Source organism: Electrona antarctica, assembly GCF_951216825.1.
Source record: "Electrona antarctica genome assembly, chromosome: 14".
NCBI classification, from domain to species: domain Eukaryota; kingdom Metazoa; phylum Chordata; class Actinopteri; order Myctophiformes; family Myctophidae; genus Electrona; species Electrona antarctica.
Window position 1 is genome coordinate 49293109 of NC_136795.1, and position 14690 is coordinate 49307798.

At 43.2% G+C, this 14690-nt stretch overlaps 1 protein-coding gene across 1 annotated transcript; it reads right to left on the minus strand.

Moving 5' to 3' along the window:
* Window positions 1-214: 214 nt before the first annotated feature.
* On the minus strand, window positions 215-4129 carry LOC306936886 (uncharacterized protein). Its single transcript, XM_079520536.1, has 3 exons — window positions 3905-4129; window positions 1650-1856; window positions 215-444 (listed from the first exon to the last, which is right to left on the minus strand). The coding sequence occupies exons 2-3, from the start codon at window positions 1806-1808 to the stop codon at window positions 286-288; spliced, it is 318 nt and encodes a 105-aa protein (XP_079376662.1). The 5' UTR covers window positions 1809-1856; window positions 3905-4129; the 3' UTR covers window positions 215-285.
* Window positions 4130-14690: the final 10561 nt, after the last annotated feature.

A 14690-nucleotide genomic window follows, 5' to 3' on the forward strand; every position in this document is an offset into this window, starting at 1 on the left:
AACAATCTGCTCTGTTTCCCCAAACAATCAATGGTAGCCCCATTAAACACACAAACTCTAGTGTTGGGCGAACATTCTGTAAGCTTTAATGAAGTGTAGTGTAGAACAGAGGGAGCCTAGTACAATCTTCAGAGAATAGAGATTTCCATTTGATCAATTCAGTCTAGGGCTAAGCCGGCCGTACTCTCTCTAGAGAGAGAAAATCAGACAAAAATATTGATCCAACCATTCGCGGTCATCACCAATGTTCAGGGTCCAATGGTAATAAGATGCATGGGATACAGTTCACAGGCCACGTTCCAGGGAAAGGCAAGTCCATCCATTTAACGCTTCGTAGTCTTGGTCTGCGATGACCAGCTCTAGGAGTGTGGGGTTTCCCACTATCTGATCCCCATACTCATACTCTCGTAGATCTTCTTCCACGTCGTGCCGATAGTAGACCGCCTGCAGAAAGGATAGATGCATTTCATTAACATAGCACCACAAAGGCCTTAAAAACAAGGCTCCAGACATTCCAAAACAAACTAGTGAGGCTACTGCTCACTAGGACTATTACCAGAATTATTCAAAAGAGTAAATGTAGCAAATTAGGTTACTTTGAGCCAGAATGCACATTGCATTTGTCTATATACATTATGCCAGTGGTTTTCAACCAGTGGACCGGGGACCACCAGTGGTCCTTGAGGGGATTCAAGGTGGTCCCAGAGTACTATAGACGAATAACAGTTTAACCCTGTAAGACCCACCGTTGCAATAATACAACATCTTTTAATTAATTAATTAATTTAAAAAAAATCCTGTTCTTTTTTCACCTAAACGTCATCATTGATGTTCATTGCATTGGTCATGATATTTGCATATAAATACCCCCCACAGAGGCTGAAATTCACACTTTTTTTTTTTTTGGACAATTTTAACCTATGACCTTTGACCTTAAACCCTGATAAAAGTAAGTAAAATAACTGTAATATATGTTTTTTGTGATCATTAGAATGTCTAGAACATGTTTTATTTATTATTGTGAAAGATATCCCCCAAATGTAAATTATGAATGTATTATTATTATTTTAATAATTATTATAAATGTGCATAAAATTTGCTTTTTTTGCCCCACACTAATTATCCATAATGTATAAATGATGGATAAGGGGTCAGGACAACAAGGCCTTTTCGTGGAGGGGTCAGAATAAAATTCGGACTTACAAACTGTTATTCGTCTACAGTACTCAAATGATGGAATGTTGTGGAATGTTGTAACCAACGATAAAAAACGATAAAAAAATATTATTTAGTTTTGGGTCTGTTTTTCGATGGTCGGTGGCTCAAATGCTGAATAAATAATGGGTCTTGATATGAAAAAAAGGTCGAAAACCACTGCATTATGCGGAAATAAAGCAAATAAAATAGAGTTATCAAGTATCAATAATGTTGTCATTTTATCAACTGGCCCCTGGCCCATTACCCCTGTGGCCCACAGGTTCAGCTATTAGAATTGCCAGGCAGGAGGCCTAGAGGAAACGAAAGGAAAAGAAGACTTTCCTGTGTCTTTTTTGGCAAACTGTTAATAAAGTATTCAATCAATCAAACAATCAATGATACACATGTTTTGACTGACAAGTTTTGTTCAAATGTATTTAAACTCCCCTCACCGTATCATATTGGCCAACGAATGGCCGAATGAGCTGGTTGTGGGCATACTGAATCAGGTCAGTGATGCTGACGTTGTCGTTGTCGTGGGTCCAGTAGTGACTCCAGTCTCTGCCACCCCAAGAGAGGCGCCTCGAGTCGGTCACTTCCCAGTCGTCCATTTCGCGGACAATAATAACTTCCACACCACTTGGAATATCTGGCCATGTCTGGAGAAAAAAGCAAAGGAACAATATCAAATCAAATTCATTTATATAGCACTTTTAAAAACAACGCTCATTGGCCTGGGCCATGGCTCAGCGGTCCAGGCACCTTGGCCGGTAGCCCGAGCCTGGCAGTGTGCCGCGGGTTCGACTCCCGATCCCGACGGCCTACTGTCTGTCCCTCTATAAAAAAATATAAAATAAAGGCGAAAGCCGCAAAAAACAACGCTCTTTGTACCAAAGTGCTTCACATGTCAGAATACAGTACAATACAATACAGTAAAATACAGTGCAGAAATATAAGGCAGTCAATAATGAAACAACTGGCAATTAAAGCAAAATAATCTAAAATAGAAACGTGCAGGATCATATGTGGGGGATACAAAGGCTTGAGAATATAAAGTTTTATGTCGTTAAGTGGATTGTTTACACAGCACTGCAAGAAAGCAGTCGGTGAGTGGTATTGGGTCAAACCACAAGCTGCAGCCATGTAACCCCAACCATTGATCAAGTAAGAACAAGAATTCAGCGATTGACCGATCAAAATCAACTATTCAACCAAGCCGTGTAATAAAAAAACAATAATTTCGTACTATAACCGTATAAGTAACGCCATTAAACTGATCAGTTCCCAAGAAGAGTAAAACATTTTGAAAGACTTACCTGCGTCGTGCGTGTTGTAGACGGTTTAAATTTAAGATAGCCGCTTCACGATAATTCAGTATTTTAGCTGTGACGTGAGCGTCCCCTGCTGAGATACTTCCGGGTCCTACTTTTGTGTCGCTTTTGTGTCCCCATAGAGTTATACTGTGACGCTCCGTCTGACTAAATCTGAGACGAAAACAACCACGAAAGTCTAATTTTACCGCTTTCCTCGCAACAACAAAGCTGCTGCTCTCCCAAATCTGGCTGTGACAGGCCGTCTGCCCCACACTGAATACTATCGCCATTTTATTTCATTGTGTCAACTAAATCCTCATTAATGCAAACTAGATTCAACATACTCAAGCCTGCAAACATTCTAAATATGCCCCCGAAATATTTTACCACCTTCAATAATAATGATAATAATAGTCTTTATTGTCTCCACATCATGTTTTTTTTTGTCATGGACCAAAACATTAATAATTCTACTTGAGTTGGAAGCATTAAGACCAATTTTAACCCTCAATGCCTTCCTTTCTGAAAAATAACGTCATTGTAAAAAGATCCACGCGTTTACATATTCTATTTACAATGAGATGCAGACGGGAGCTGGTGCCACTTGGACCCGTCGGACTTAAATACTGAATTAAGCTGCGTCACTGCCGTGTTGCCATATCCGCTTATTATCAGTGCTTGTATTTTGGTAGTTGCAAGCTGCGCTTTTTTGGGCTTCTTTCTAAAGTGTATGTTTCCTAATGTTGTTTAAAGCAGTGTTTCTCAAACATTGTCCTGTCAAGGACCCCCATCTGAAACCTGTTTTGTGCTAGGGACCCCCATATCAGCAATAGGCTAGAGTGGATTCTTAGTGGCTTCTTTTGGGCTTTTTTTCATAGACCTGGTCACTTATTTCTGTAGCTAAATCTATCACTCCGGAGGCCTGAGAGTAACAAAAATCAACGAATAGCATAATACTTTTCCAAGTGTCTGTTTTCACAACTGAATGACTACCAAATGAGATGAGTACACTGGGGCGACTGTGGCTCAAGAGGTAGAGCAGGTCGCCCAGTGATCCATGGGTCGGCGGTTCGAATCCCGGCTCCTCCTGTCTACATGTCGAAGTGTCCTTGGGCAAGACACTGAACCCCAAATTGCTCCCGATGTGCTGGTTGGTACCTTGCATGGCTTCCACCGCAATCGGTGTATGAATGTGTGTATGAATGGGTGAATGTCAAGCACAATCTATGTAAAGCGCCTTGGATAAAGGCATTTAGTACACAAATTGAATGTAGATATATTCAACATCCCTATGAAATACACAATTGTAATTTCATAGCTAAACAAATGATGTACTGCTGAAGTTACATTGCTGCTGCTATAGCATTTTGTTGAAGCCATTATGTGTCAGTTACCTTGAGGGCAGCTGTTGCTCCCAGGCCGACATCCACTTGTTTTGCGTGGACCCAGAGCTGCTGGTCTGTTACGTCCGAGATAGGATCCGACAGGAAGCACGCACATCTCAAGAAATTCTGCAGGTGCTGGTCAAAAATATACGTAAAATGAAAAAGGAAGGGATGTCCGCACACTGAATTGTAGCTCCCAGGAAGATTATTTATTTGTTACAACGTTTCGACCACTGTGGGTCTTCGTCAGGTATGAGTACACAACATCAAGAGGCGTATTATATACAACAGCATAATGGGCAGGTCAACAAGGAACAAGCTCTGTTGCAATGATGAAAATCAAGCTAGACACGCCCACCGCATCAGAAAGGATGAGGCTGCAATCAGCATGTAGGGTATGTCTAGCTAAGGACTCTATATATAAATATATTGAAAATAGTGGCTCTAAGGCCAACTCTTTAGAACCCAAAAGAAAAGTATAAAGGTGCAGACATAGTTAAAAGTAAGCTGCAAACCAATAAGAACATTGCAAAGGATAAAAAATGCTGCCTACAGGATGAGACCAAAATATAATAACAAAATATATAATAGGGTACTGTAATTACAGTACAAAATAATGAGGGCATAGCATAGGGACAAAGAATGGCAATAACACAAATAATACACAAAAGTTAAAAAGATAAAACATAAAATGGCTTGACATCAAATTCCCCATTGAGCCCTTGAGGCGCCATAGTGTTGAGTGTATAAATGTAAAAAGCTTCATTATGTCCCATTTTTTTAAATCCACCTTGTCAAGGTGGACAACCTTGACAAGCTTTACCGGGGTAACATCAAGGTGCTCTTAATAAAGCGTCTGAGAAGGCTCTGAAAACAGAATACAGTATAGACTTACTTCAAGTATATTTAGAACAAGGTTATTGGAACGAACTACAAACCAATAATAAAAGCTAATCATTGTATTTAATTGCTTGCCTCCTGTACTTAATGGCGCATGAATAAAACAAATTCAATACATTATTAGTCATTATGCCTACCCTGATCAGATCCTCCAAATCCTTACAGAGGAAAGGAATCATTAGGGCGACTGTGGCTCAAGAGGTAGAGCAGGTTGTCCAGTGATCCATGGGTCGGCGGTTTGAATCCCGGCTCCTCCTGTCTACATGTCGAAGTGTCCTTGGGCAAGACACTGAACCCCAAATTGCCCCTGATGTGCTGGTTGGTACCTTGCATGGCTTCCGCCACAATCGGTGTATGAATGTGTGTGTGAATGGGTGAATGTAATGCACAATCTATGTAAAGCGCCTTGGATAAAGGCGCTATATAAATGCACCATTTACCATTTAGGGCAATACTTGGTGAGAAATGGCTGGAAGGTGTTTGATACACTAGCGAAGAAGTGCATCTTTGCTAGGATAAGAGGATCAGTAGAGGCTTCTGCGATGGTGTCATAAGACGCTGTCCTTGGGTTGGGGAGCTTCTTGGCTTTAACGTGATTCACATTTGTGACAATATGTGGCCAAATCGCAATGGCTCTCTCCACTGCTGGCAGGTTTTCGAGCCAACGATGCCCACAGAACGGCTGAGATAAGAGATCCGACTTGGTCACCAACAAAAAATCTTCCCTCCTTGCAGCCAGGTGCACAATGAAACAGAGGACATCCCACACTACATAGCAGACAATTGCACGAGTCTCTCCGATCCGAGTCCGAGTCGAGTAGCAAGTAATTTGGTCCAAGTCTCAAGCAAGTCTCAAGTTTTTCTGTTGTGGGCAAGTCAAGTCAAGTCGAGTCTCAAGTTTTTACCCTCAAGTCCAAGTCGAGTTGCAAGTCGTCAAATCGAGTCGAGTCATCGAGTCTCGAGTCCAATACTCTGCCGGACAGGCCGGTTACTTAAGTTGTCCGAGTCAGCTTGTCTCAAGTCGAGTCGAGTCTGGAGTCATTGTCTTCCAAGTCAAGTCGAGTCTCAAGTTTTTACCCTCAAGTCCAAGTCGAGTTGCAAGTCGTCAAATCAATGACTCGAGTCGGACTCGAGTCGAGTCATCGAGTCTCGAGTCCAATACTCTGCTACATAGCCATTTTTAAATGAGTTATGCAGTGTGTGAAGGCCTCAACTGCCAACTATTTGCATTTGGGCTCCAGCACACCGCTCTTTGTGTTCCTCTTGCAAGAGCTCAACAAACTTCCAATTGACATTGGGCCCATCCATTGATATGGAGATCAAGTTGCTGGAATTCAGCTCCTTTATGCCTTCCTGCACATTGAAAAAAAAGAAAGGAAAAAGAGAGAATACATTATGATTTATTAATGTATATGTGCCAAGACATCCACATTAGCTAATGGTAAGATTGTTTTGCCTATTTCAATTCATGTATTGTTCATTTATTACATGGACAGTGCAAAACAAGAGTAGCCAACAGCTCATTTATAGCTGGTGTGCAGGTAGGTAACAGCTATCAGAGATTCTTATATTGTTGGAGATAAAACCACCCATAAAAACCAACACTTCATCATAATTTAATTGTAATAGAGAATGAGTTCTAATGTATTCTAATTAGGGCTGTCAAATGATTACAATTTTTAATCAGATTAATCACAGCTTCAAAATTAATTTAATCATGATTAATCACCATTCGAACTATGTCCAAAATATGCCATATTTTCCTGTATATTGTTGTGGAAATGTTAATATAAATGACAGAAATCGGATATAAATTAGTTTTTTGTTTTCTAATGCATTTATATATGAAGTGAGCATTTGTAGACCTACACTTTGAGTTAAATTAACACTGGCTTTTGGCCATGTAGACTGGGGTCCCCCATGAGGAAGTCACTAATGTTGCTCTGGAGAGGGAAGTCTGGAACACTGGTGGAGCTGTTGCCCCGCGACCCGACCACGGATAAGCGGTTGAAGATGGATGGATGGATGGAGACTGGGGTCCCAGTCCAGAGATAAAAATCATAATGAAATGGCCTAGGCTACTTTCTATCAATTTAATTTGGGGGTCCTTGAAATTAAAATGGCTGAGAATCAATGGGTTAAACTGTAGACTATAGTTAATTCACAAAATACAATAACATGGCACATAACCATTTTTGAAACAGGGCTTGGTTAGAAAAGCCTATATTTTGCGCTAAAGTAATATATTGAATAACATATAAATGTAGGTGTTAAGGCTAGAATGGCATTGTAGAGAAGTGGACTATAGTGAGAGACGAGATTGTCTCTCCTTCATTGCGGGACTGCAGGACTCTGGAGATAGTTAGTCGTGAATGATCAGCTTCAGTCAGTGTTTTGGTTCGTACCTGGAGTTGTGCATTATCTGCGCTGTGCACAGCAGCACAGGAGAACTGTCTTTATATCCATGGTCGTTTTCAGTTGCTTTCCATGTGCGACACAAAAGTACCATGTGTTTGTTTTGGTAATAGCCTACTGCAGGCGCAGCCATGCTGATTCACGTAATCGCGTTGGACAAAACGAAACCAGGCGGACCAACGTTAATGGCTTAATGCACGTAGGACCCGCATTTTCAAACTGTCCACAAGTTGCGACGGACCCGACGGTACTATAAAGTGTTGTGAGGGATTCTTGCAGAGCGCTGCGTCTGATCCCGATAGCTACACAGCACTAGTAGTGTGCGTGTGTGCATGCGTGCGGAGGAAGAAGACTGGAGGAGGCGTGTGTGTGCGTGTGTGTGTGACTGTGTGTAGCCTAATGAATGATGATCCAAAGGGGCTTTGCTAGGCACTGTAGGCAGACAAAGTAACGCAACAGAGTTACAGAATCAAACCACTTGGCAACCCATTGAACCCAACTACAATACACAAGCTACAGTGTATCTCTCTGGTGTTGTTCAATCATGATTGTGCGCTACACAGTGACAGATTTGTTATGCACTGGACGTTCCTGAGCCTCGCGTTAGGGGCATATACTCTAAGGTTAGGGGGAACACTGCGCATGCGTTAATTGCGTTAAATATTTTAACGCAATTAATTAACGCAATTAATTAACGTCGTTAACGCGTTATTTTTGACAGCCTTAATTCTAATTTTACTTTTACTAAGTATTTTTTCTTACACGCGCACACACACACACACACACACACACACACACACACACACACACACACACACACACACACACACACACACACTCACACACACACACACACACACACACACCCCCCTCCCTTTGTGACTTGTGTCTTACTTACATTATAATGATCCAGCATATCCTCTGCTCTGGAGTGGCCCATAAACTGGGAACCGTAGTAACTTGAGATGACATAGGAACCCGTCTCATCTTTGGTCCTCAGGTGGAGATCCATTTGTTTGCTTTTTGTTGTTTTATTCATGCTTTCATCGAACATGCGCAACAGTTCTTTCTTGACAAATGATGCGATGCTATGTATGCTGTCTTGTTTTCTCCACACGTGAATTTTTGTACATATTCTGAATAGAACCTCCGCCCTCTGTGTCTCTGGTGGAGATACCATATGGCTCATTGACTGCTGCTGGGCGGCTGGAGTTGTAGTAGCCAGCGAGTGTGCAGTCCTTTCTGTCTCTGGTGCACGTGAAAACCCTAGTCCACTGCTACTACTCGCAGCATCTGCGTATTTAGTGTGTTTCACCGAACACATGTGCAAATCTATCGCCTTGATGCCCATTGTCCCCAAAGTGATGGTTTTTTGGCAATACTTGCACCTCGTCTCAAGGTCGCTTGCTGCTGGTGCCAACCATGGCTGGTATTTTTCTATTTCTGTCCATTTAGCGTTGAATTTGCATTTCCCCATTTTAGTTTTTGGAGCGACGACATTACACAAACAACGACCACACACAGCTAGCTATAGCAGGTCGGACCCTAGCAATAGGCTAACCTAGTCACGCCTGACAACAATGCACAGTTGCACAAATGCACACGGCCGCACCCACGCCTGCCTGATCATCTTCAGACAGCAGCTAGCCGAAGTGGAGGTCACATGACTTGTAATTTGTATAAACTATAATCAAATAAATACTGGTATGTATTATGGGTTGTATTTTCCATTTATTATGAATTGTATTTTCCCATGAGCCTTAAATACACCATCTTAAAATGTAAGACCTACGGCCAAATTTAAGACAAAATAAGACCTTCATTTCACGATTTGTTTATTTAAGACTTTTTAAGACTTTTAAGGACCCGCAGGAACCCTGGAAAAGAGTGCCATTTCTTCTTACATCTTGGATGGTAATTGGATGATTTGAGGCATTTTGTTCCAAAATGTGTTTTGCAAAACTCCACCTGTTGGTGGCGCTATAACAGGCCAATGTGAAAAGGGTGGGATATATTCCTCAGCCTAGTAGGAAAGTCTGTGAAAGATTTCACGTAAATTGCACGCTGTTCATGATTAGCCAATTAGGATGGAATATGAAATATCAGATCCGTCTTGAACACATGACTATAGAGATGTGTGTAGCGATTCGCGGGATTTTTGGACAGAATCTGGAGGAGTAATGTAAAAAAAAGTTTTTCAAAAGTCGGCCTCCTTGTGACGCTATAACAGGCCGTTCTAAATTTGGGGGAGAGGTTCATCGTTGGCATCCAGGGAGTGTGCGTGCAAAATTTGGCACCGACTGGGGTAACAGTGCCGGAGATTAGCTGGTAACAGACGGACGGACGCACACACACACACACACACGGACAGACTCACTCACGGACGGAGTGGACGGAGTGTCTCCACCAGGACAGAGTCTCCACCAGACATTGAAATATTGGTGTCAACTTTCAAAAGTATGAAGTAGGCTATTATATATACAGGTGCATCTAAAAAAATATTGTGTAAAGTAAAGTAAATTTTCTTCCGTAAAAAGTTAAAGTAAAACTTCTATTTTCATTGCGCATAAAGTGAAATATTTAAAACCTTTTTTTGTTTTATTCTTGGTGATTCTGGCACACAGCTCATGAAAATCTAAAAATCATATCTCAAAATATTAGAATATTTGGTAACCCTTCATTTTACGGTACGGTAATTACCAGCACCCACAGCTCGGGACGCTGTGGGTGCTGGCGGCGTGTTCCCTCCTCTACATCATCAGTGCCCATATACCCGAGGCGGGGTTGGCGAAAGGGCCTTTCTGTGTGGAGTTTGCATGTTCTCCCCGTGTCCCCTAGGGTAGGTACCCTCACAAAAAACATGCAGTAATCCTCGTATCTAAACTGCCTCCCCTGGCCAACCGGGGCGCCTGATGGAGGGGAAAGGAACTGGTTGGAATAACGTGTTCCTTCCACGCGCTACGTCCAACCAGGGAAACTCCCCCTGTCAGGTGTAAATGAGTAACTTGGACACTCAGGCATGAAGGAAGCATGAGTTCAAGTCCGTTGCTCTCCCCATGTCCCCCATATATGGGGACTAGGTTGGCGGAGGGTGTGTAGAGCCCAGGATCACATTAGATAATTGACACAGGGGTGAAAAATGGGTTACAAAATGTACCCATTAATTACCTGGTAATTACATGGTAACTTCAAGATACATTACTCAGTAATTACTATTTAATTCAATATTTTCCCTGACAACTACCAGGTAATTACCCAGTATGTATAACTATTTACTGTATAATCTCCTGGTAATTACATGGAATTTACCATGGCAAATGACACACTGGTTGCCAGGTAATTACCAAGTATGTTCCTGACAATTACCAGGTATTTATACGTTTTTACTATGTAATTACCAGCTTACTACCCGGTATTTATAAGTATTTACTCTGCTACCAGGCAAGATACCCATATAGGTACTATAGGTAAACCACGTATTTTCAACAACTACCAGGTATTTACTCTGCTACCAGGCAAGTTACCCAGTAGGTACTAGGTCATTAAGTATTTTCAACTACCAGGTAATTACATGGTAACTGTATTCACTGTGTTTACATTGGTACTACCCTTGTAAACACATGGGTAGTATGGAAATTACCAGTTGTTACTAGGTGACAACTAACATGTAATTACCTGATAGGTACCCAGTAAGTAAGGAGGAACTGTGCTGTAAAAGGAAGCGTGCTCTATTTCCATGATATTACCATGTCAATGGTAATATTAATGGTAATGGTAATATTACCTGGCAATTATGATCCTCCCTCGCATAAGGCATAAGGCTCAGACAAAGAAACAGGCGAGAGTGCAGGTAATATAGTTATCCTGTTTTTGCGTATTTGTCACCGGGTGGTGGTGTATTAATAATGCATTTTATCTTTATGTAGTTGATGGCTGGTAATGGTGGGGTTGCTGGTGTTCGGGAACTTGTTTCCTCTTATCTCATCAGGGTTAATATACAGATGCAGTGTGTAAAGTGTGCTGTCCATGGGGAGAAGCAGACTTATGGACACGTGTTGGAGACACATTAGACAAATCTAATTGACTAAATCTACAGTTGATTTAGTCAACATCTAAAATGTATTTTGGCGGGTCATAATGGCTGATTTTACACTTGGTTGCATGCTGAAAATAGCCGATGTACAAGCTCACAACCAAGCATAAAATGACTCGTCTTTTAGTTTTACTGGATCTCTTCTCCACTAGTGCCCTCCTTATATTTCAGTCTAGTTTTAATTTATTTTACGAAATTGTTAGTGTATTAGTCTTAGCTTTCGTCATCATAGCTTAGTCTTTATTGTCTCCACCAGGCCGAAGGCATGGGGAGAGAGTATGTTTTGCACTCCGTCCGTCTGTCCGTCCTTCCGTCTGTGAACAGCTAATCTCCGGCACCGTTAACCCGGTCGATGCCAAATTTTGCACACACACTCCCTGGATGCCAACGATGAACCTCTGCCCCAACATTTCCAGAACGTCCTGTTATAGCGCCACCAGGAGGCCGCTTTGTGCAAAACAAGTTTTTGGACAGTACACCTACAGATTTTGTCCAAACATCACGCAAATTGGTACACAGTCTCTCTAGAGACATTCAACGAAACGGGTCTTTCAGATTTCTCAGACTCCATCCTGATTGGCTAAGATTGGCTTCCAAGAGCTCAGTTTCAAACAAAATGCTGCAAATCATGAACACATCGTGTGATTTCCGTGAAATTGTGCACGCACATTTCCACTAGGCCGAGGAAGAAATGCCAAATGAACATTTTCAACTAAGCCTCATGGTGGTGCTATAACTGGCCGAAAAGTGTTTTTACCTCTAACTGCAGGGATCTGTGGATAACTTTGTATGCCAACTCCCTAGAGGCCAAGGAAAAACCTTTGCCTGGAATTTTTCACATCTGCTCTTTATAGCGCCACCAGGAGGCCGACATATGTAAAACACATTTTCTAATATTACTCCTTCAGATTTTATCCAAATTTCACGCAAATCGGTACACATGCTCTTCATAGTCATGTGATCAAGACGGGTTTGTTTGATTTCTCATAATCCACCCTCATTGGCTACGATTGGCTTCTAAACTTTTCAGGAGTAGCCCGCTTTGTACCCGTTTTGTACAAATCTCCACAACTACTCAACGCAGCGTCCAATTGTAGTGAAACTGTGCATGCATATTCCCACTAGGCTTTGGAAGAAATGCCACTTGACAGTTTTCAAATCAGCCTCATGGTGGCGCTACAACAGGCCAAGCCACGTCTCACACACACACACACACACACACACACACACACACACAAACACACACACACACACACACACACACACACACACACACACACACACACACACACACACACACACACACACACACACACACACACCTCCTAAACATTTTGCCAAACATCACACACACACTCCTATCCTCCTGGTGGAGACCTGTGCCCAGAAGGGCACTTTTTCTAGTTTAGCTTTACAGCGGGGCGTGCACGTCCTCGCCGCACAGCTCCAGGAAGGAGGAGGATGAGGAGAGGTCGCCGGTCGGACCACCGTTGGATTCCTCGCACAGGCTGTCCTGCGAGTCGCACTCCTCCTCCGCCATCGATGTCCTTGAAGTCGTCCGCGTCTATATTCTCACGCCCTCGCTTCGGTCGCCCGCCGCATCCTCCGTCATCGCGGGACTGAACCCTGCAGCGTCTCCTCCTCTTCTTCCGTCAACTCCTCTCCGGAGTCGGTTATGGTCGATTCCGAGGTCAGAGACTGAATGGGGGAATAGTCCTCGGAGCCTCTGTTCGGTTGGTTGTGATTGGACGACCCCTCCTGGACCATGGAGGAGGGCTCAGATACGATGGAGGAGGAGCTACACTCCGAGGGGTCTTCTACAGTTTCCACGCCCAGGTCCTCCTCTGCAGGGGCGGCCACCTTGGTCAGGCAGCCCCCCATCTCCGGTGGGAATGGCAACAGCATGGACAGCCCAGGCATGTGGTGAGCTTGGTCCACCCTGTTCAAAGTCCACCATGACACAGCTTTTGTTTCGCCTCAGATTGGTCAAATGTCTTTCGGTGTCAACCTGCGGTTTGCTAAGATCATCTTCTATGGTCAAGCCGTCACCAGGACCAGCGAAAAAATGTCCGCCTACATCTTGTGGGCTCCTGTCATTCTCTGCATCGTAGTCAGAGAAGTAGGCCGAGTCCCTGTATGGGTTCTAAGGCGCAAGTTGGCACCTCGACAGAGTGCATTTCTAGTTATGTCTGTGTCCCTGTTATGCCCATATATGGAGTTCTTTGTCAGGCATGCCCAAATATGGAGTCTATGCAGATGTCAGAAAAATCATTGTGATGTCATAACAGGCCAGCTCCATATATGGAGATAGGATCAGGTCCAGAGCCCGGGTAGAGGCTTTTGTGCTGGTTCTGGACAACCGGCTATCCGACGGACTCGACACCGGACACTGCACTCCCTGTGGGGGTGTGGAACGCGTGTTTAGAATTTGAAGTCGGTGGGGCAAAAATCGAGTTATGGGGATTACAGACGTACGTACACATGTACAGAGATTTGGTGCATTTATAGATATAGATCGGTGCCCGTTGGAGCCTCTACAGCGGTGCCGGGCACTGGCCTACATGGAACTATGCCAGTTGGAAATGCATGCCCCACCCAGATAGTATGTCTATATCCCTTATATGGAGTTCTTTGTCAGGCATGCCCAAATATGGAGTCTATGCAGACGTCAGAATGATGTCATAACAGTCCAGCTCCATATATGGACACTGGTTAGGGGCCCTGTCTAAAGCCCGAGTAGAGGCGGTTTTGGACAACCGTGGGTCCGACCGACTCGACACTGGCCACTGCCCTCCCTGTGGTTGTGTGGAACGTGTGTGTCGAATTTGAAGTCGGTGGGGCGATACTTGGTGCATTTATAGTTAGATGATTACGTCATGTTGTAGGATAGCTAATGAGCTATCCTACAATATGACGTAATCATGCCATGACATCACAGCCGTGAAATTGATCTTTAAAATTAACTGCCCGATTCACTAAAATATAAGATAGCTCAAACTAGTACTGGTTGTCCGAGTTAGATCCCGCTGCAGTGGTGTCCGATTAGAACTTAACCAGAGCTTCTTACAAGACTCTCACTATACTTTCACGTTATCTGGCTAGCCCAATGGACATTCAGTCTCCATACATGGGGATACCCGATATATCCATACCAACTTATTCAAGTCTATTAGTGCAATCTCCATATTTGGGTTGTGCTGTCCCAGAGCTCCATATATGGGGATGAAGGTGACATTCAGCTCTCACATCAGGCTAATGTAGAAACCTCAGACGATGCCAGTTGGCTGGCATCGTCATCATGACATGCATCCAGTAGGACCGTATAAAAGGATTAGAACAGCACTAGTTTGAGAAAAACATCAGGAAACCTGCCTTCAGCCTAACAAT

Excerpts from the sequence above, each read along its gene's own strand:
- LOC306936886 (XM_079520536.1), bottom strand. The coding sequence starts at position 1,808 with ATGGACGACTGGGAAGTGACCGACTCGAGGCGCCTCTCTTGGGGTGGC. Across the intron at positions 445-1,649 it reads TCGTTGGCCAATATGATACG|GCGGTCTACTATCGGCACGA; the intron begins GTGAGGGGAGTT and ends TCCTTTCTGCAG.